General features: G+C 38.3%; 1 protein-coding gene across 11 annotated transcripts in view; it reads left to right on the forward strand.

Moving 5' to 3' along the window:
- Positions 1-21,669, forward strand: part of DTNA (dystrobrevin alpha) — a 216,578-nt gene that overhangs the window by 185,391 nt on the left and 9,518 nt on the right. For 6 of the 11 annotated variants that reach the window (XR_010067650.1, XM_063299253.1, XM_063299257.1 and 3 more), the window contains 8 exons: positions 2,396-2,483; positions 10,207-10,313; positions 11,634-11,747; positions 13,728-13,824; positions 15,337-15,357; positions 18,818-18,977; positions 20,016-20,105; positions 21,007-21,175. Coding sequence is in view for 10 of the 11 variants with exons in the window: in XM_063299253.1 (XP_063155323.1) it covers positions 2,396-2,483; positions 10,207-10,313; positions 11,634-11,747; positions 13,728-13,824; positions 15,337-15,357; positions 18,818-18,977; positions 20,016-20,105; positions 21,007-21,175 (846 nt within the window). In the remaining variant the exon portion in view is untranslated. The remainder of the gene's footprint in view (positions 1-2,395; positions 2,484-10,206; positions 10,314-11,633; positions 11,748-13,727; positions 13,825-15,336; positions 15,358-18,817; positions 18,978-20,015; positions 20,106-21,006; positions 21,176-21,669) is intronic. The other 5 variants (XM_063299258.1, XM_063299254.1, XM_063299256.1 and 2 more) reach the window with 2 other exon arrangements.

The raw sequence follows: 21,669 nt of genomic DNA on the forward strand, positions 1-21,669 counted from the left end.
GACAGCCAAGATAAATTCACATATTTGGGTGTCATGGCACTAAACAAGGAATGGACTTGTTTTATTTGGAGATGCAGTATTTAGCTTTTTCTGCTTTTTTATCCCATCAAGTAGTCTTTTAGCTTTAAGAATTATCTGGATGCCCTGCTGGTGATGTATTTTTTGCCCCAAAGTATCTGGCAGTAGTGGCACTGAAGTTGTGATTCTTCTTCCTGATCAGTTTGAAATGTAGTACAATTACTACATCAGTGGATAATTTTCCCCCTCTTTTAGCCTAATGCATTATTACATCCTTTTATTTTGTTTTTTTTTAATGGCTTTAGGGAGCTTTTGGATTCAAAGAAGTTACTCTGCACAACCATTATTTGTGTTCCATTAAAGAATCAGGGCTTTCTTTGCATTCTCATTCAATATCTATCAGTTATCTGTGTGAGTGTGCATGCCCACACAACTTAGGCAGATCTGTTGTGAGGGAGAGGGGATAAATAATGTCTTATTATAGAGCAAAATATATCTTATAGCAAGATAGTCTGAATCTGCATTCCTGATTCAGAATTTTCAGTGTTACTTCATTCGCTATTTAAAAGATTAAGATGTTATTTGATAACTTTGTCCAGAACAAAAATGTGCATATTGGTTATATTGAATTTTAAAATACCCTGAAACAATTTAGGCCAAAGTATGTGAGGGAAAATTCCACAATAATAGTGATTTATGACCTTTCAGCCCTCTGTTAATTTTGAAGGGCAGTGTTAAATACTTTTTTCTCCTTATTAGACTGTCTATAGAAAGAAAATTGTTTATGAAAAAGAAAAAGAATATTAGACTGTATACATTTACCTAGGAGTAAGCTATATTGAAATCAGTACATTTACCTATAAATATGCTTCATTATTCATCGTCTGAATAATTTGACATAGGATTATATCATAAGTTATTTAGTGAAAGTTGATTGAAATGCAGTGTAAATCTAATAAACATTTAAAAAACAATTTAGAAGGGCAATCTGTTAAATGATTCAAGTAGAACTATTTTTTTTCCTTTCTTTTAACATTTAATATACTCATGGATATATTTTGAAAGCTTCATTACAGGTACAGGTTCATTATCCTGAAAGTAATGTGAAATAACTTAAAATCTAATAAACTTCTCATTGTGTAATAATATTTTTATTTGTAAAATATTTGTAAAATATTTGTAAAAGAAATAACTATTACTTTGTTATTACACACTAGAATGTAGCACACTAGAATAAAAAGGGTGAATACATTAATCTTTTAGTTTGTTTAGAAAAATTGTTGTACAAAAGGCATTAAATACCAAATTATCATTATTGTGCTTTTTATGTTTTTCATAAAAATGAAGATGCTTTGCATTTTAAATTTTGCTAAGGGAGGGCAAAATACTTGAGAGATACAAGTGACATAATGATTTTAAGATTAGGAATGGTGGCAAAGGTGCTAAAATAAGTTACAACAGCCTTTCCAAACTAGCCCCTCCCCCTGGTGTGTTAGATGGCATAATGATACATGTAATTATTTTTTTATTTATGTATTTATTTCAAGTGCTTTTATGCTGCTTCAACCAACACAAATCTAAAATAATGTCAGAAACGTAATTAACAATATACAAATAGGGATCTGAAGTCCTAATACATTCGGATTAGATAGAGGTTCAGTCATCCAGGAGTGTTCACAAAAAAGACAAGATGGTGGCCATGAAAGTGCAGTTGAAGCTTCACCCATTTGTGTGTGTGTGTGTGTGTGTGTCACACATGATGCAGACGGAAAAGCAGGTGGATTTTCAATCACACCATTGCGTCCACAATCTTGACATTTTTTTAACCATATCCTGTAGACATCATTGGATCCAGCAACCTATTTCCAACAGTAACCACTCAAATGCTTTTGAAAACCCTACCAGGGTTGACAAAGAATAGCTGCTTGTTTCAGAGGCATGCTGTTTCTGACTATGGCAGGTACTTTTTGATGGCATGGTTGTAGCCTTTGGTCTAATCATGATGAAATTGTCTAATCCCTTTCCAAAGTTGCTAAAGCAGTGATCTGTACCCTCTTCTTCAGCTGGGAATTTCTTACATTACTTAGTTTTCTTTATCTTGAATCTGCTGTCTGACAATTTCACTTGGGAATTTCTCACATTCCTGGTTTTTTTTAATCTCAGATCTGCTGTCTGACAATTTCACTTGATCTAGGTTCTAGAGTTATAAAGGAGAACAGTATATGTCCATTTTCTCCATGATTTTATTAACTTCCATCATGTCTCCCCTACCATCACCACCTTGGTCATCATTTCTCTATATAGAATAAGGAACACTGTCCTCTTAACCTATATATTAATGGTTCTTCCATTTTTCCTTGCTCTTCTCCTACAACAGTTTGCTTGACAGCCCAAACCGTTTAGATGAAGAACACAGACTGATTGCCAGGTATGCAGCAAGACTGGCAGCAGAGACCACTTCATCAGTAAGTAGTTTTAATTATGGGGAGAGGTGTTTCATTTTTAAAAAAATATTGAAATGAAAACATTTGCCAGGATAATTCTTACAGTTACAGTCTGTCATATCATACACTAAAGTAGGCTTTCTCCTTGTATATGCTTGTTTGCATCTAATGAACCTAACTATAGTTAAAGAAAAATTGGTACAGGCACCAGCCCTACCATTAGGCAAATGAGGCAGTTGTCTCATGTAGTAGATTCTGGATGAGGTGCAACCATGGCAGCCTTTTGTCTATTCCTCCTGAAATACCTGACTGTTCCCCTCTTTTAGATGTATACTACACAACTAGTCCAGAGTATCCTAAAATAGCCTCCTTCCTTTGCTATGTTTAAAGATACAGTCCTAGTACCTAATGAAATAAGATTCAAGAGCTAGTCTAGCAAGTTTCAGGAAGTTACATGAGTTTATAATGGAAGTCACTGCCCCCAGTACTTTTCCATTAACTGATTTTTTTAAACTATCTAGCTCTTGGATGTGTGCAGTATGTGGATCCAGGCAGGCAAAGGAGCTTCATATCTAGCACAGGCACCCTCCCTGGAACTGTCAGGTGCTCCTTAAAGAGCTATGTCTTTTCATAACTCTCACAGCAGCTGCACAGGCTCAGGAAAATACACACTCAAATTAAGGAAGAGACAACACATTGCAACCACATACTAATAGTACTCTTGTATCCAGGGTCCTTAATATGTTTATGCATGTTTACTCAGAAGCAAATCAGAGCATAAGCTCTATTGAAATCAGTGGAACTTCCTTCTGAATTAACAAACATTGGATTGAACAATTAGTTATGTTCATGCCTTAAGCATGAAAGCCAGCTGGATGACCTTGGGCCAGTCACTCTCTCTCAGCCCAACTCACCTCACAGGGTTGTTTTTTGTGTAGAAAATAGGAGGAGGAAGGAGTATTAGGTATGTTCCCCACCTTGAGTTATTTATAAAAATAATAAAAGCAAGATAGAAAATAAATTTTAAAAAAATAAAAATAACATAAATAGTTATAGCTGTAGATATTAGCAAATCTCCTTTGTAGCTTGATAATGTTTTTAAAAACCATACATAGAGGTATACTGGTTTAAGACTGATTGGTGGTTTTATTCTGGAAGAAAACAATTGAATCTATTAGCTGCCTTAACCCAAAGGCCTGGCTATTAATTATATAAACAAGAGGCACACAATTTTTGTAAATTAGAGGCAGCCAAGTTTAACATTTGAGAGAGAGTTTAATGCAAAAAGCAAAGCAGAGCAATAACATAAAATGGGCAAGGTTGCATAATGAATTCAGGAAGGACTAGGATATTCCATTTTTCTGGTTTTGGGGGGATGGCTGAATTTGAGATTTTTCTTTTGCTTTAAATTGTGCTAGCCCTGGCCCTATTTTAAACCTGACACTATAGTTTTATAGTTATGAGCCAGTGCTGGTTCACAGCAGAGTGATTTAAGCAAAACCTAGCTTTAATCTCTTATATGAGGGCTGTGCAAATTTTTTTGAGTCAAGAGCCAATTTGAATTTGGATGACCTGCCCCAAAACTAGGTGGGGCCAAGAAAGAGATAGGTGGGGTCAAGTCAAAATACAGTACATTAATTAAATATGGCTAACATGATTCACCCCAAGTATTTCACAGTAATTTAGTGGCAACTTTTGGAGGTGATCTGGGTGCCATATTCAGGGCTTTGGAGATGTGATGGTTGCCTTATTCCCAAAGAGACGCAGACTCACTTAGTCAGGGCTAAGGATTTCTGGTTTATTAGGAATAGAATGCATACACGGAAAAAGACGGGAATGAGCGCATGGTGTGCGAGGTAGCCGGTAAATACCCGCGGTGCGGACCTGATCCTTCCCCACCCCCTATTGTCCCAGAGTCCTGATCCGGAGTCTCGATGGGCGATCAGGGGGCGATTCCGGAGTCTCGATGGGCGATCAGGGGGATTAGCGCTGATTGCCTCTGTCCTCTTCCTGTGTCTGGAGCAGGTGTGTCCCCCGTGGTAATGCAGAGATGTCAGGGAGATAGGATGATGGCTTTTCAGGTCAGGGCAAAGGTATGTCTCCTTTGTCCTTTATTTGCATTTGACTTTCAGTGCTTATAAGATTATCACTGATTCCTTCCTCCTTCCTCCCCTTCCCCAGGCAGGCATGTTCCCCGTTGTGATGTATGTATACATCGCAACGGGGGACATGACAGGAGAGCTCTCTGGGCCCTGGGGCCTCAGATTGCTCACCCTTGTCCTATGCAAACACATCCATAGAGGCCACCTTAAATTTCTATAAACTTGTGTTAATTACAAAATCCCCAGCAATGTTCAGTTCCTATTTGTAATATAATTTCCAATTAATTTCAGTTTGTAATACAGGAATGCCTGGATATCATGTTCACATGAATTCTAATTTTATAAAATATTTATTTACATATTTGTACTCCAAATTCTACAACAGATGTCCAAGGTGCTCACAGAGCTCATGGTGATCAATTAAAAAAAGAAAACAAAAAAGAAGCAATGCTGAAATTAAACAAAAAGAGCAATAAGCACCAGTTGTATGGTTACTAAATTATCAAAACCTATTACTTCAGCATGTTTGTCCTTGGAAGTCCCTCAAACTTCACAGTTTCTCCTTGTGCCAAGTATTTAGGCCCTTCAGTGTCTTATAACTGTTCATTTTTAAATATTTTAAGTTATGCTATTTCATTATTCAATGTATTGAATAATAACCACTCAGAGTCACTCTTTGGGGGGAGATGGGCAGTAGCAAAAATTTGAGAAATAAATAAATAAATGTTGTTGTTTTGCTACTGCTCTTAATGTTTTATTTTTGTTTCTAAAAGCAAGATACGAATCTATAAGGAAAATAAAGAAATGGCAGTTATTAATATCAATAACAATATCAGTAAGAGCTAGCAAACTCTAAGGAACAAAACAAGTGATCCTGGTAAAAATTTTCTGTGGAATAAAATCTGGCTCCTTGCTTTGCAGACAGTCTTTCGTGTTGCTAAGGCTGGGCTTTTGAGATTATTTGTCTTTGTTTCCTTTTCCTTATCAAGACACCTTGAGGAACCACCAAGCTTCATTCTCTTTATTTCTTTGTAGTTTTAGAAAATAGAGCTCTCCTCTTAAAGAAAAATCAAATGGTAGCTTTCGGAGGTGCCCATTGATGCAGATGCAATTTCTAAGTACTAAAACAAGAGCTTTGGAGATTTAATACTGCAAGGGCAAGGAAGGGAGAAGCCCACCCAGCAATGTATCCTTAGGGCAAAAGGGTCCTCAGTGGTAGGTGGGCTTTCTTCTTCTTTCACCCTTGAGTGCTTTGAAACCTCTTCTGGAACATTTTGAAGGTTAAGAAAGGATCTTAGTTTTTCTGTGCCTTAGGATAGCTCAGAAAAATTATCTGTAATTTGTTTTTAATGTTTGGGGTTGGTTTGGAAAGCCTTGGATCAATGTAATATACACTGTAGTTCAGCTAAACAAAGAGCATGATGTTGTCACCCTTGCAATGTGCAGAATAGATTCTTGCCCCAAAACAAATTATTGATTGTACAGTAACTCGTTGGAAAATAGAAATTACTGGATGACAGGAACAACTGATGATTGCCCTAATACCATAGTGAAAGTTGTCTTCCAATTTCCAAAAACTTTTTTTTTAATTCTCAAAGAGGCTTCTGGTCATCTCCACAGATTTAATTAATTTCCTCCACTTTTGGTGGTAGTTTTAAACCTATTTAGGGTGGTAGAAAGTGTGTGTAGGTGTCTACACACACTTTCTACCTCACATCTGCATCACTGTTTACTTCTCACATCTGCATCACTGTTTACTTTCCCTGGTTGCCTGTGCTTTCTTATTTAAAAAAGCAACATGAGTTCCCTCAAGATGCTGTCCCTTGGGATTAAACTTCAAGCCTAGGAAATCAGAAAGGCTGCAGATCACTGAACAGATTATAGTACAAGACATTTCCAAGGTAGCTGCAACAACTTTGCACCCCGTCCATGAGGGTTTTGGTTTCACCAAATTGTTGTTCTTCTTTGAAGAAAAAAAAAACCTAGAAAGCTGCTTCTGGTTATTGTTCTCCTCCTCCTCCTCCTCCTCCTCCTCCTCCGCCTCCTCCTCCTCCTCCTCCTCCTCCACAGCAGAAGAAAAGTTTTCTGGGAATAATTATCTCTCAGTAAAGTGTTAACTATGCAACTGGCAACTGGCAGCATCATAGAAAATAATTTTTCATTGCCTGGCCATAGGATTGTACTGGCCAGAAAGAAAAAAACTATAGTCCATCTTCTTCTAACTGTGCATAACTGTAACAAAGTCTTCTTGACCTCTTTTGCATATGTTGCCATTCTCTTCTTGCTTTTTAATTCTGTTTTCTCTGGCTTCATTATCTGAATTATCTACTCAAGAGTTTGGGCTCCTCCTGATTCTCAGTTCTTGATTCATTCCAGGCTGATACCCATGATGCAGAGAATGTGATGCTATCCTTAATTCCATCACATCAGGGGAGTAAAAGAGTAGCAAAAGACCACCAACTTAATATGACATTGACGGTGTGACAGGGAAGGAGCTTAATTCAGATTGTTTGTTTGTTCTATTTATATGGCTGCCCACTCGCTTTGTGACTCTGGGCAGCTAACATCCAGTTAAATGCAACAACAAAATTGCCAAAGAAATTGCCAAAGAAATATATCACACTTGAGGCCACTCATAAAACTGCACAGATAAACCCTCTGAAAACAGGCCCAGTGCCTATGGAAAACCAGGACTTCAGTGCCCTGTAAAAGGCCAACAGGCTCTGTTACGCTGATGCTGCTTCTGATAATGATACTCTGTTAAGCCCGAATTCCTGAAAGGGAGTTTCTGATTAGAATGGCTGCTGCTTGTTGCTCTGTGAGATTTAGGGATGAATTGGACACTAGTTTTCTTAAAGCAGAGATTAGGAAAAGATGAGACTGGGTAAAACACAGCTGATGGGGAACTGAACACAATTCTGAGCTCTGGAAAGATTGATTTAACAGTCTGCTCTTTGTTGGTGAATAAATAATACGTTAACCATTTTGCCCCATTGTAAAAGCAGTACAGTTAGGACAGGGAATCCTTGAAAGTTGAGTGTGACTTACTTGCTAGTTTGCTAAGTTTAGATTGCTTAAATACTAATGTAGATATCCTGCTAACAGTGCAGTGAATCAGTGTGTTTGCAGGCATTGTTTAATTGGATCGTTTTTACAATGTTGATACTGCTAACTCTCTATAATGCTGTCAACCTACTCTCCTACTTAAACCTGTTCAATAAAACTTAAGATAGTTTGGCTGTGCCAATTCTACTGATAATTTACAAATAGAGATTCCCTTCTCCCCTCATTACTCTTCTTAGATGTCCTCAAAATGGCGGTCCAGATTGGGAGTGGCAGTTTAAATATTGCAGACACTCTCCAGAGTTGAGAATCTGCATCTGGCTCATAGACTTGTCAGTTGATCACTATCTACAGTAATGCAGGCCTAACAATCCAATGTTTCTTTGGATTCTCCTTGCTATTTATGGTACTGTAAAGTGAGCAGTGTTCTGTCAAAATACGGAAATTTTGCAAAGGGCAGGGGATTGATACCAAAATCTTCTTGGGAAGTTACCAGCAAATATTTTCAATCCAGTAAGCAAATACGAAAGTGGTATGACTGGCTAGGATGAAGGGGAACTTGTTGAAATAATTTATATAGGCTACAAGTGAGCCTGATGGTTAATTTCTAATTCTCCTGTGTGATGGATTGGTTGCATCACCTCGACCATGTGCTTTCCCCATATTTATCCTCAGAGATTCAACTTGAAGTCTCTTACATGGTAATATGCTAATGGGTTATAGTTGCACATATTGCCCATTCCATGCAAATCTGGAAAGAAAGCTGTATTCCATGATTAGAGCTGATTCCAGAATGGAATATATCATAGTTAGAACCTCAGGGACATTGGGGGAAAAAAAACTTTATCCATCTCTGTCTATTTTGGTGACTTAAATAAATAGGTAGGTGCTCAGTACCAGGAGGTCTGAAATTATCCATTAATTCTTATATTTCTGTTCAGATTGGCTGTTGTAAAAAAAAAACCTCCAGAGCTAATTTTTTAAGAAGATGAATGTATACCTTCTGCTTCCTATTGCATTGCTTTACTATTCCATCAAATAACCACAATCCTATACGTACCTCCTCAAAAGTATATCCCCTTGAGTTCAGTGAAACTACAAGGAACTCCACTTACCTCACCCAACCAAGTTAGCAGAGGTTGCTTTCACTTGTATTTGCTGCCACCACCTTAATTTCCTCATCCCATTCCCACCCACAATCAGGGTGTTGGCAGACAGCCCAAAAAAGGAAATAGCTATCTGTTAATGGAAGAGCACAAAGGACAACTCTGAGGCAGTTTGGTCTAGTGGTTAAGGCAATGGGCTAGAAACCAGGAAGCTGTGAGTTCTAGTCCCGCCTTAGGCATGAAAGCCGGCTGAGTGACCTTGGGCCAGTCACTCTCTCTCAGCCCAACTCACCTCACAGGGTTGCTGTTGTAGGGAAAATAGGAAGAGGAAGGAGGATTAGGTATGTTCGCCGCCTTGAGTTATTTATAAAAATAATAAAGGCAGAATAGAAAAAAAAAAATAAGCCATCTGAGGCATTTTATCAAATTACTATCTCCAAGACACAAACTGGGCCCAAAATTACCTGTTAAAATAGGAATAGTTTATTAAGATACACAACAGGAAACTGAAGCCCTAGAGAAAAAGGTTTAAATTTAAAGAGCAAATGTAAACCAATGGCCAGTGGGTAGGCTCATACAAAATGGATAATGAACCTCAGGAAATATAGTTGTGAAAGAAATTGGGCAAGGCTTTGAGCACATCCAAAATAAAATAAAATGACTAACACAGATTTATTTACTGTTCCCAGAAGTGTGGGTATGTTGAGACATGGAAGACTTCACTCCATCTTGGAGCAGGCTTAGGTTACTTCTTTCCTTTTCTCAGAGCCATGCTGCTCTTTCCCTGGGAGGTTTTGGAGAATAAAAAACTCTAGCACCCTCCTTCCTGACTATTTATTCTCAAGAGAAAGGAGTTGTATTTGGCCAGGAATTTAGCCAATTGACCCTCCTGGGCTTCCTTACTAGTGATAGAACACTTTAGGTTATAATCATTTGTGCAGTAATCCAGCAGGGATCTCTAGAGGTTTGTCTGGTTAGACGTGCCTGATACCCACTTACAATGGGCATAGGGTTACAGTTTAAGGCAGAGTGTTGTTTGTTGTGTCTTTCTTTTGCCATGTATCTACCATTTCTCTGCCTTGTTAAAAAAAAAAGGCTCCTTCACACTTAAATACAAATGTGCTTTATTTAGCTCACTATGTCTGTGAAAATTCCCTTGTTCTGCAGATGGATAAGATTTCTGTTGAAATTTGCCAATCCTTAGAGCTACACTGTAAATTAGATATAAAGTTATTATCATCTATGTTAACATATAGGTGAAACAAGAGAAATTTGTCAAATATCTAATGTGAAATCTCAGCTAAAGTGAGTCTTGAAACCAGGGACTTAGCTATAATGTTATGCTTATTTGCAGTATGTGTTAGATGTATGTGTTTATATAAGGGACAAAACTACAGTTTTCTTCCTTTAAATACTATGCATTTACATATATGTGCATACATATATAATTTACATGCTCGATCTCTTTTCCAGCAGCCACAACAGCAACCACAACAAAGAGGTGCTCCAGATATCTCATTCTCTATCGATGCAAATAAACAACAACGACAGCTTATTGCAGAACTTGAAAATAAGAACAGGTAAGTTCCTGAAACCTACATTAAGCCAAATATATGTCTGTGGATGAAACAAATTGCGTATATCGTTGGTATCAAGGCAACATTGACAAAATTCCACATAAGGAAACCCACAGATAAATTACAGGTGATCACCATACAGAAGAATTTACTTCTTTCTTTGTCATGACATTATTACAGAGTTAGTATTTTTAAATTTAAGATCCTTGTGGTAGAGGTTTGTCACACCTCTTCTTCAGAAAATACTGCGTACTTAATTGGATGAAAGAAATGAGAGAGGCAGAAATAAAATGGCAGGGTAGAAGAAGAAATAATATGCTGATATTACAATATAATAAGAGCCAGTTTGGTGTAGTGCTGAAAGCACCAGGCTAGAAACTGGGAGTCTAGTGCCATCTTAGGCACTAAGCCAGCTGGGTGGCCTTGGGCCATTCACTTTCTCTCAGCCCTAGGAAGAAGGCAATGGCAAACCACCTCTCTAAAATATTGCTAAGAAAACTGCAGGAACTAGTCCAGGCAGTTGCCAGGAGTTAACACTGACTTGAAGGCATAAGAAAAAAAAATGCAGATATACTGTAAGGATATAGACTTAGTTAAGTAGAATCCTTAGACCTTGGCTACTAGATAGCAATGGTCAAATAGTAAGTTGAGTTGTAATTTGTAGTTTTAACTCTGCAAAAGATTTCACAAAAACATTTAGCATTATTACACATTTAAATTTATTTATTTTTATTTTATTTATTTTATAAATTTATTCACCGCCCATCTCTCCCCAGTGGGGGACTCTGGGCGGCTAGATTAAATTACTTTTTTAAAAAATAGAATTGTCATTTCAAAAATCAAATAGGTGGTAACAATATACTTTTACTAGAATTTTTGAAAATATTTAATTACACACTTAAATGGTTTTTCCATCATTTCTTCTCTTCCCCTGACTTTTTTATCCTGGCAACATTTAATATTTCCAGCCTTGTGAGGTGTCTAGGGAGAATCCACAGTGATTCTAATGGGTGTTGTGGTGATTGATAGCCCTAGTCCTGACCAGTTTTTGCATTGTTTGTCTTGGGAAGCAGCTCCTTGAATTACATCAGTGGCAAATTTTGAAAAGTCCCCAGATGAAGGGCAAAGGGTTGGTTGTCAGAAGAGCAGCCTTAAACATTCAAAAGCTTCTCCACATGCTGTGATGTTCTCACTGGGCTTCAGAATATTTTCCATAAATCTCTCAAATTAGATTGACATTATTTGCAGTGTGCTGTGTTGATAAACTTTCCTCACTGAAAACATACTGACCACTGTCCTTTATTCCCTCTCTTCCTATGCCAGAGAAATCTTGCAAGAGATTCACAGGCTACGGCTTGAACATGAGCAGGCATCTCAGACCACCCCAGAGAAGGCAGCACAAAATCCTACCCTCCTGGCAGAACTTCGCCTCTTGAGGTAAATAAATATGTGAATGAGATGTGGAGAGGTAGGTATGTAACACTTTTTGTCTGCTTCATTTAATTACGTGTAAAAACCATTTATTTTGGAAAAGAAATAATTACCATGTCCATTTGAAACATACAAGAGAGAATATTCATTATTTTAATGTTCAAATGAAAGCACATACAGGTAGTCCTCAACTTACAACCATTCGTTCAGTGACCAAAGGGACTTACAACCAGTCCCCAAAGTTATGGCCATTGCAGCACCTCCGCAGTCATGTGATCGCGATCTGGGCAATTGGCAACCCATTTGCTCTTAGGACCAGTTGGTGATCATGGGATCACCATTTGCAACCTTCTCTGCCGGCTTCTCCAGAAAGCAGTGGGGAAGCTGGCAGGGAAGACTGCAAGTCACTGACGTAAGTTTCCCCCACCAGTGCACCCTCCCCAGCCCCTCTGTGCTTGCACCACACCAGCCACTCACTTATCCCCATCTTCCTGACGCGTGCTACACCCCTGCGCGCCATGCCTGACCTGTACCGCACCTCTCACACACCCCTGCGCACCCTCCTCAACCCGTACCGCACCCTGCGCACCCTGCCCAACTCGCACAGCACCTCTTGCACACATGACCTGCGCTGCACCCCTGCACGCCCTCCCCCACCTGCACAGCACCACTTGCGCAGTTCCATGTACTCCCTCACTCCCTCCCCCACTCAGCAGCAGCCACTTACCTGCCTGCCAGTCTGAGACTTGCAACTGCCAGCCTGGCCTCCAAATGGTTCCTATTTGATCAACTGACAGACCTGGCTGGGTTCCAAAGGGAACTGAGGGCTTATCCCCGAGGTTCTGCTGCATGGTCCTGCTTAGGCGCTGGCCGCTACCTGGAATAGGAAAGCAGCTGAGGCCTTAGACAGGATCACACCCATGCTACCTCTCTTGCCCCATCACTCCCGCCACTCCCTGTGGTTTATGAGGCTCAAGAGATGTCTAGAGCACTGCTGGAGGAAAACAAGGGAACAATCCCATCAAACATGAGCTAGAGCCACTATTAAGGCCTACCTCATGGTGGTAAGAGTGGCGAAACGCCAGTATTTCTCTATTCTTATTGCATCCACGGAGTGCCACCCAGCAGCCCTCTTTAGACCCTCAAAAGTTTAACTCCAGGGCCATGCAGAGGAATTTGCTATGCATCTGGCAGATAAAATCACTCGGATTCGTTCTCAGTTGGAGGCCAAGTGTGGTGCAGGACTTGTCCTGTTATCTGGGAACAGTTTGATCGTGTTAAATAGAACCAACTAGCTTTGGTTGTGGGATGCTGGCAGGAAGTTGCCTCACCTGACAACTGTGAGGTTCAGTTAACGACAGCTACCAGCACTGCAGAGATTGCCATCGCTAAGCAATGGAGTCATGCTTTGTGACCGCATTGCTTAGTGATGGAAATTCCGGTCCCAATTGTTGTCCTAAGTCAAGAATTGCCTGTACTCCTTTGTAAGGCTACTTTTCTTAACACATGACTACGAACAAGACTTACCCTGGCTTCATCACTAAGGTTGAATAAAACCAGTGGTTCTTCTTCAGAGCCAAAAGAAATGTGTATAGTATAACATCCAGTGTAGTGCAGAGCCAGTGTAAGACTATATATTATGATTAAAGTGTTAGACTTGGACTAGGATGTTTCAGGTCCCTGCTCACTGGATGACTTTGCTCCAAATCTACCTTGTGGAGTTATTTTTGTGGGGATAAAATTAATGAAGATCCGTAAGGCACTTTAAGCTGTCAGAGAAAGGGAAAAGTAAAATATGCCTACATGTTGATGAGTAGACAGTTACTGTTTTTGTCCCCCCCAGTCCACTTCTAAGTTTGGAAGACCTTTCCACATAGGAAGTCAAGTGCAGTTCTTACAGTCAGGTTGTCATATACCTCAACTGCAAATGCAGACTTTCTGCACTATGTTTATGCACTGCTTTCATCTTCAGTACTTATTGTTTAGACAGAGGAAAGATGAGTTGGAACAGAGGATGTCAGCTCTTCAGGAAAGCCGAAGAGAACTCATGGTTCAATTAGAAGGCCTCATGAAACTACTCAAGGTAATATGTCCCAGCACTGTATTAAGCAAAATAGGTCTGTAGTAGTACAATAAAAAGGAAGGCAATAAAATGTTATTATCATCATTCTCATTCTACCCAATCTATAGATAGGGTGAGATGTTTGTTGTCAGATATGTCCCTTACTTGCTATTGCAATTAATTGCTTTTGTTCTCTAAATTAAGATCATGTAATTGTGTTACCTTACTACTCTGCAACTTTCAGCTTGACTATTCTCATGAAACAGATGTAATTGAGTTTATTCAGGAGTCTTTTTCTGTAGATAAAGAATTACCTCCTTGCTCTTTGAAGATACTAAGTGGTGTTAGGAATTTAATTTATATGTCTTCTGTCCATCTCTTCAGCACAAGTAATCTGAAGAGTGATTAATATAAAAGTATGAATGCTCCTGATGGAGAGCAAGTTTGGGGTGTAGTGGTTAAGGCATCAGGCTAGGGAGACCGTGAGTTCTAGTCCTGCCTTGGACCCAAAGCCAGCTGGGTGACCTTGGGCCAGTCACTTTCTCTCAGCCCTAGGAAGGTGGCAATGGCAAACCACTTCCAAAAAACCTTGCCAAGAAAACTGCAGGGGCTTGTCCAGGGATGAAAAAAAAATGTTCCTGATAAGAAAATAAATCGGGGAAGTAGCCAACTTTAATTATTTGGAATTCTGTGAAAGTATAAAAATTCAGACTTGCCCTAAACTGGCATAAACCCACTTGACGCAAAAGAGATGAACTGTGAAGATGAGGGAGTTTTGGTTCTGGTACTCTCAGTATAGGATTACAGCAATTGTTCAGTGAAATGGCTCTGAGGCAGTTTTTGAGTCCCTGCACCTTATATTCATTCAGTCCCTGAATGTTAAAATTTGGACTAAGCTTTCTTTGAGCTTTGAATTTGGGTGGGAATTAATTTGAAAGCATAAATGCTACTAGGGCATAAACACTGAATCTGGAAAACTGGTTCCAAAAGAGTCAAGCAGGTATCTGTAGAATGGAAGTGGACAACGTAAAGCCTTCAGCCTGGTTTCCAAAGCTGTTTGCAAGGAATTGGCCCAGAGTGCTAACAGGAAAAGTATGTCCCTTCCCTTGGAGTCTGCTAGGTAGGATGGAAAGAATGAAGAAGAGGAAAAGGTAGACAAATAATGGAGACTGGAAGAGAAGAAGGAAGGGTACTGGCCTAGGTAGTTATGGCTGAAGCATGCAACCCCCAACTGGTCTCCCCCAAAATAATATGGCTCTAGACAAAAATAAGGTTGATTCCTGCTCTAAAACTTTAATAACTTTACCAGCAGGACATGAAGACATTGATAATACTTATTATTCTCTTCTATTAATACTTAGGTTGCCACCCCCTCCCACAATTAAGATGCACAACTCTAAGAGCAAAGAACTAGTTTCACAGAGTGTTGTTGGCAATAGCACTTATGTTTTGTTGCACTGCAGTTCACTTCTCCTTTATCTTCTGCTCTAAAGTTAGATTCATCTAATTCATAATCATCCTATTTTTCTTTAGGAAGAAGAACTGAAGCAGGGAGTAAGTTATTTAGCCCCTTGGTGTCACTAACTCGTAGGAAGTGTTTTTGTGATTCAAATGTGTGCTGTAAATCCATCTACTTAAAATGTGTATACTGCTGTGGTCTATTAAACAACACTATCTTGCATGCCTTTAACCATTTATCTAAGGAATTAAGGTACTTTATTCAATTATCTAATTAAGAGTTATAGTTTTCTTGAGATGTTACTAAAATATAAGAGATCTGCATGGCCTGCCACTGACCTAAAAGCACCTTTGTCATTAAAAAGTAGTAACCCCATTCAGTACAAACCATAGCAGTATGTGAGTATAAACAGCTCCTTTAATTTGAAAGTGCAGGAATACTCAGGTTGCTGACAAATATACTTGGTGTTCCTGATTTTATTTCTCTAGATAAATCACTTGTAATAACTCCTAAAAAGTATGAACGTAAGAGCTGTGCAGAATCAGGCGAAGTCCCACTTAGTCTAACATTCAGTTCACATTTCTCTTTTCCAAGGATACATGCAGGTTAATAATTCAAGATATTTTTTCAAAAATAGACTCATAAAGATTTTTTTCTCTCCTGTTAAGATATAAAAGGTACTTAGGCTACATTTGCATGCCCTTTCTAAATATATTAATATCAGTGAATAACTAACTCCATGGGTTTTTCTACACTGTAGTATAATAATTGGCCAAGAAGTACTGTGAGAGGTTTCCCATTATAATAAAGCTGAACTTTGATTTTCAGTTCAGTACAATTGAAGGCATGGTTGCTCACTGACAAGAGACAAAGTAGTAGCACTGAGTCACTGCTGTGTCAATATCTGCCTCTTATTAAATTTTGCCAGGAGTGTGGTTTGGAGCAAAGCATCCTTGTTAGGGCAAAAAAAGTGTAAAATAATTGCAATGTAGAATTTTGGAGTTTTTTTGGAGGAAGTAAAAGAATTGGGAAAAGTAGAATCAGTTTAATAAACATATGACGTATTAAGATGAGTATGATACTGTTTTGCTTTCTGTAAGGTAATGTTTAAGCATGTAGCAATAATTATAGAGCATCTTAGAATTTAAACTAATTTAAAGACAGAATGACTAAATTGTAATGCTGAGATGTTTTGCGCACTCCCTAGTATTTTCAGGTTGAAAAACTGGGTTCAAGGGACATGGGAAATTCCCTGAATCTCCTTTTCTTAATTATCTTGGATAAGTTGCCTTAACTAGCTAGTCCAATGTCAACGCCATCATTGATATTTAAGGGTTGGGGGGTGGTTTGTCCTTCAAGGTATAACTCCTGCTTATTGTGGATCATATCGTGATAATGATGTCACCAATTCCTATAGATGCAGTAATGGTGTAGCTGACAACACTTGGAAGAAAGCTGTTTTTCCTCTTTCATAAAAAATGCCCAAGGAGCTAGCCACAATAACATTCCGCTAACCAGAATAAATAGAACTGGAAGATAAAGTATATAATACCCTCTCTTTATTTCACTTTGATCCATGTAAGAGCAGATGTCCGGCAACATTTTACCACAATTTGCTCTGAATACATCTTACATACAACTAATTATTAGTGGCAGAAATGAAATGGCATATGAATGGGATTCCCATTTAGATGTGCATTTAAATACTGTAGTGTTGTTCGTATATGTATTACTTTCACAGCAGCTTTCCCCAGTCTTGATTCTGGATGGATTGAGCTACAAGTCTCAGCATTCTCAGCCAGTGCCCATGGTGGGGGGGAAATCTGAGAGTTTCAGCCCCTCCACCTTTCGAAAGCAGCAGGTTCAGCAAGACGGCAGCATTACTTTCACAGATACGAAGCACATTCATTTCTTTATCTGTATCTAGTCAATTGCAATACAAAACTCTTTTCTCTCTGTCTTTAAACCTGCCCCTTTGCAAACACTGTGGCACCATTTCACAGAAGTACATGAAAAAAGCGAGAAAGCTTTATATCAGAGTAACAAGTTTTGTGATAAATATCTAATTTTTATCCCTATTTGCATACTCTTTTAGAGGACAACCACTTACAAATGTATTATTTATGTTTTATGATTAGTTAACTATGCATGGATATATTACCTGGTATTTGATGATATTATTATTATTATTATTATTATTTCTGTATTCCTAAAATGATGTTCCCTAAGCCTTTCAGAATTATGAAAGTTGGTTTGTGTATGTAGCAATAAATGAGTACATAATTCTGCTTTATGAGTTATCCTAGGTTCCAGCAGAGGGAGCTATATACCAAAGACAAAAACCAGTTAACCATATTTTGTATTAAGTATGGGGAGGGGGAGACTTTTTCTTAGTAAATATACACATTTGTCTGGCTACACTGCATACATATAATATGAACAGTAAGATACAGCAAGAAAGTACATTAAATATTGTCTGTGTGATAAGGAAACAAATAATAGTTGTGTGAACTTGGTTAAACTATACTATCAGGTCAACATACCTTGATTTAGAACTGGAAATGTCAAATGGATCCTTCCAGGACAAAGGACCAAAATGAGTTTCTAAGCTTCTCCTCAGAAATGGTATGAGTTGTCCTATTTGCAATATCAGGATTCTGGCTTGAAGAACTGACAATGTTTAGATGGAGTAAAGTTCAGCCCTATCAGAAACCACATCAGAACTATACTTCTGAGCAGGGTAATGGCAATTCTAGACAGGTTCTGGCTTCTGTCCAATATGCCCCAGAACATCTCCATCTGTATGGAGTAGGATACCTGGAATAGTGCACTGCCTGCTTTTTATTTCAGAGGTCATGAGACTCCAGACTTAATTTCCATTCCCACAAAAATAGGGTATGTGACTATTGATGACACAGAAACCCTCAGGTACATGGAAGGTAATAAAAATATCCCTATGACAGCTTTTCTCTTTTCTTACAACATTTGCCTTATTTTTTATTACCTTCCTCTTACTTGAGAAGATTGGACCAAGAAGTCATTCTAGCTTCCACCAGCCACCCCTAAGTTCTTACCTAACATAAGCTAGAGAATTCCATTCCTCTTCTGCCATGATTCAACAGTGTGGTGTCCAACAGTATTCTCCATTGCTGCTGCCAGGTAACTAAGGCAAAAGAAAAACATAATTACCACCTTGATTTGACTTGTTGTTGTTTTTTAACTTTCAGGCCAACTGGAAAAAGCAAACATCAAAAGGAAATACATTTTTCCCATCTCAGCTGGGAATTAATATGTCAATTTGATCTTTAAGACTCTGGGCAAGTTCACCTGCCCTCTTTCCCTATGTTTGTGATCTCCTCTGATTTAGCGTATGTACTTTTGGTTCTAGGAGCTAACAGCATATCAGTCCATTCATCTTCCATCAGGATGGTAACACTATTCAGCATGGGCATTTTCTGATTATTTCTTCAGCTGAGAAATAGTTGGAGACGGTGGGGCAGAAGTGTCTTCTTTTCTGCTTCACCCTGAACCACTCATGCCTTCTTTTCCCCCCAGACCCAAGGGGCAGGCTCTCCTCGCTCATCCCCCAGCCACACTATCAGTCGGCCAATTCCAATGCCTATCCGATCTGCATCTGCCTGCTCAACTCCAGCCCATACACCACAAGATTCTCTGACCGGGGTGGGAGGAGATGTGCAAGAAGCTTTTGCACAAGGTAATGGTACAAACCATCCTCTGTTGCAAAATGTATATGCCATACCCTCTTTCCTCTTTCCTGCAAAGGGTTTTTTTCCCCCAATCATTTAATCAAGTAATTCAGAGCTTGTGTTTGGGACAAGCAGCATCAGAGAAAATTCATGATAGAATAAAGCAGAAAAGAAAAAAGAACATTAGTCTTTATTGCTGCATGATAAAATCATAGGAGAAAAAGTTTGTTCCAATCTGATGTCTTACTTTCTAAATTATCTGCAACAGACACAGCATCTTTTATTAGCAAATGTACATAAAGATGCAGTTTATTCTCAGACAATAGCAACTGTACTTCTTTATAATGTGCTGTTATAAGCTGTGCTTTGTAGTTATTGTTCCTCGTGCCAACTGCTCGACAGTCCGGAGGCTTCTACATTGGCTTCCAAGGTCCTATTACAATATGGTTCAAAGTAGTTCAGAGTCCAAGTTCTCCTGTATCATTTTCATGCTGTCTATCCCAAACTGTTACAATTTTGTCATATATCCCTACAAAAAAACAAAACATCTTAGAATTTGGCTGGCCAGTGACCCTTAGAACAATTGGCTGGTCAGTGAACCTACTCTAGCGTAATTCATTTGATTTGATAAGAAATTTCTCTGATTTTTCATGAAGAAGGCACATTTCAGGCAGAATTTTCCTGCAACCCAAATCTAACTTTTCTGCAATATGATGCTTTCCGTATATGTCAGTGGTCATATCTTGATATGGAAGCACTATGCCGCTTACCTAAAAAAAGTATACCAGCTCCAAACAAATTACTTTTATTAAAGGCTATCTATTCTGCAGAGGCTACCAAGCTCATGAAGAATTTAATAGCTGTATAGTGCACGTAGTCAGAGACTATGTTACTGTAAAAACTACCTAAACAGATTTATAAAATTATCGAATGTGTTTTTTAATTGGATTCAGTATCATTTAATATTTTACCTTGTTAAACATACACAAAAAGCTCAAAACATACATTGCTAAAAATATTTAGCACTTTGCTTTTCTATTGATTAGGTACAAGAAGAAATTTAAGAAATGACTTGTTGGTAGCTGCTGATTCAATCACCAATACCATGTCTTCTCTGGTGAAAGAGTTAAACTCAGGTCTGATGATTTAAAGCATAAATGTTCTATAATGATTTAAGAAATATATTCTAAAAATAAGCTACAATCTAGAAAAATGTTCTGCAAAACATGTTTTAAAATGCTAGCATAACAGCTTGAACTACTCCAAGCATCTTCTGTTTCAAAAGTCTGGCATGGAGAGGGTTTTTTATGCAGTGGCACCCAGGTTTGGAATACCATCCCTGAAGGTGTAAGCCTGCTTACCTGTCTTTTCAGTGCAAGATTTTGTCTTTTCCCAGCGTTTTAATTGTGAAATTGATTTTTTTCCACTGTTTTTTAAATGCCTGGATTTTTGTTGATTTTTATGGCTATTGAATAAGAGTTTCCTTGCCTTATTAAAAAAATATATGTAGTATACAGTGTTGGGATCACTGGCAATGAGAGGTACTATTGAAATGTTTTAAGAAAATTAAATTTCACTGAAGATAGTTGAACTGATTCAAATGAATTCAAATGCAGTGATGGGTCCCCTTGCTAAACAGAAGGTCATTGCTGATCAGTTTTTCTATACAACACTGTGTAAGGGTTTATGCACACGCATTGTAATAGGAGGCAATCCACTGATGTGACTAGCTGTTTATTTCCTCTTTGCTACCCAGTCATTAGCATACTTCCTGATTAATTTAGGGATACACTGAATCATCCCACTTGGCATCAAAGCTTTGTTTGCCTGTATATGGCAAGTTGTAATAAATGGCAAGTTTGAACTGTATGGAAGTGAAATAGTTTCCTCTGCAGGTTTTTTTTTAATGTAGACAATATGGTGTTTCTTTAGCAATATAAGATGGCAATGTACGGCATGCTAAAAATAAAAATGGGAGAAAAACATGCTAGAAATAGGAAAGATGTAATTACAATACTGTCATATTTCTTCATACAGAAGTTGGAAGTGAGACAGAAAGTAATGTGGATTCAGAATTTGGTCGGACTCATTTTGATGACCTTGTTCCATCACCAACTTCTGAAAAGGCTTTCCTGGCACAAATCCATGCCCGGAAGCCAGGATATCTTCACAGTGTAGCTGCTCCTGGAACCATTCGCAGTGATATGTGGGTATTCCACCCTATTTTGCCTTCTCTTATTTTTCTATCTTTTACTTGTCTTTGGTAAGGCACTCAAAACCAAGAAATTAAGTTTCCATTTAATATTGGGATGCTTTTTAAACTAAAGACTAGGCCAAGGATAGCCATAAGTGTGACTTTTTAAATGTAGTGTAAATTTTTAAATGTAGTGTAAAACTTCCATAAATTTTTGGTGAGAAAAATTGCAGTGATTTCATATGTGAATTCAGCACGAAAGTTGTTGGTAATTAATATATACCAAAGAACAGCCAAGTGTTTTTTAGGAAGATTATTTAAGTCCACTCAAAGGGGTATTTCAATAAATATGCCAGAATTGGGTGCAGCTTTTTTATTTCCTATGGGAAAAATGGGCTGTTTTCTGCTGAAGATCAGGATGCTGCTGTGATTTTAGATATACATTTAGGAACTAAGTACATGATACATCTGTGTACAAAGTGACATGGTGGTGGCCCTATAATTAC

Source organism: Candoia aspera, chromosome 3 (genome assembly GCF_035149785.1).
Source record: "Candoia aspera isolate rCanAsp1 chromosome 3, rCanAsp1.hap2, whole genome shotgun sequence".
NCBI classification, from domain to species: domain Eukaryota; kingdom Metazoa; phylum Chordata; class Lepidosauria; order Squamata; family Boidae; genus Candoia; species Candoia aspera.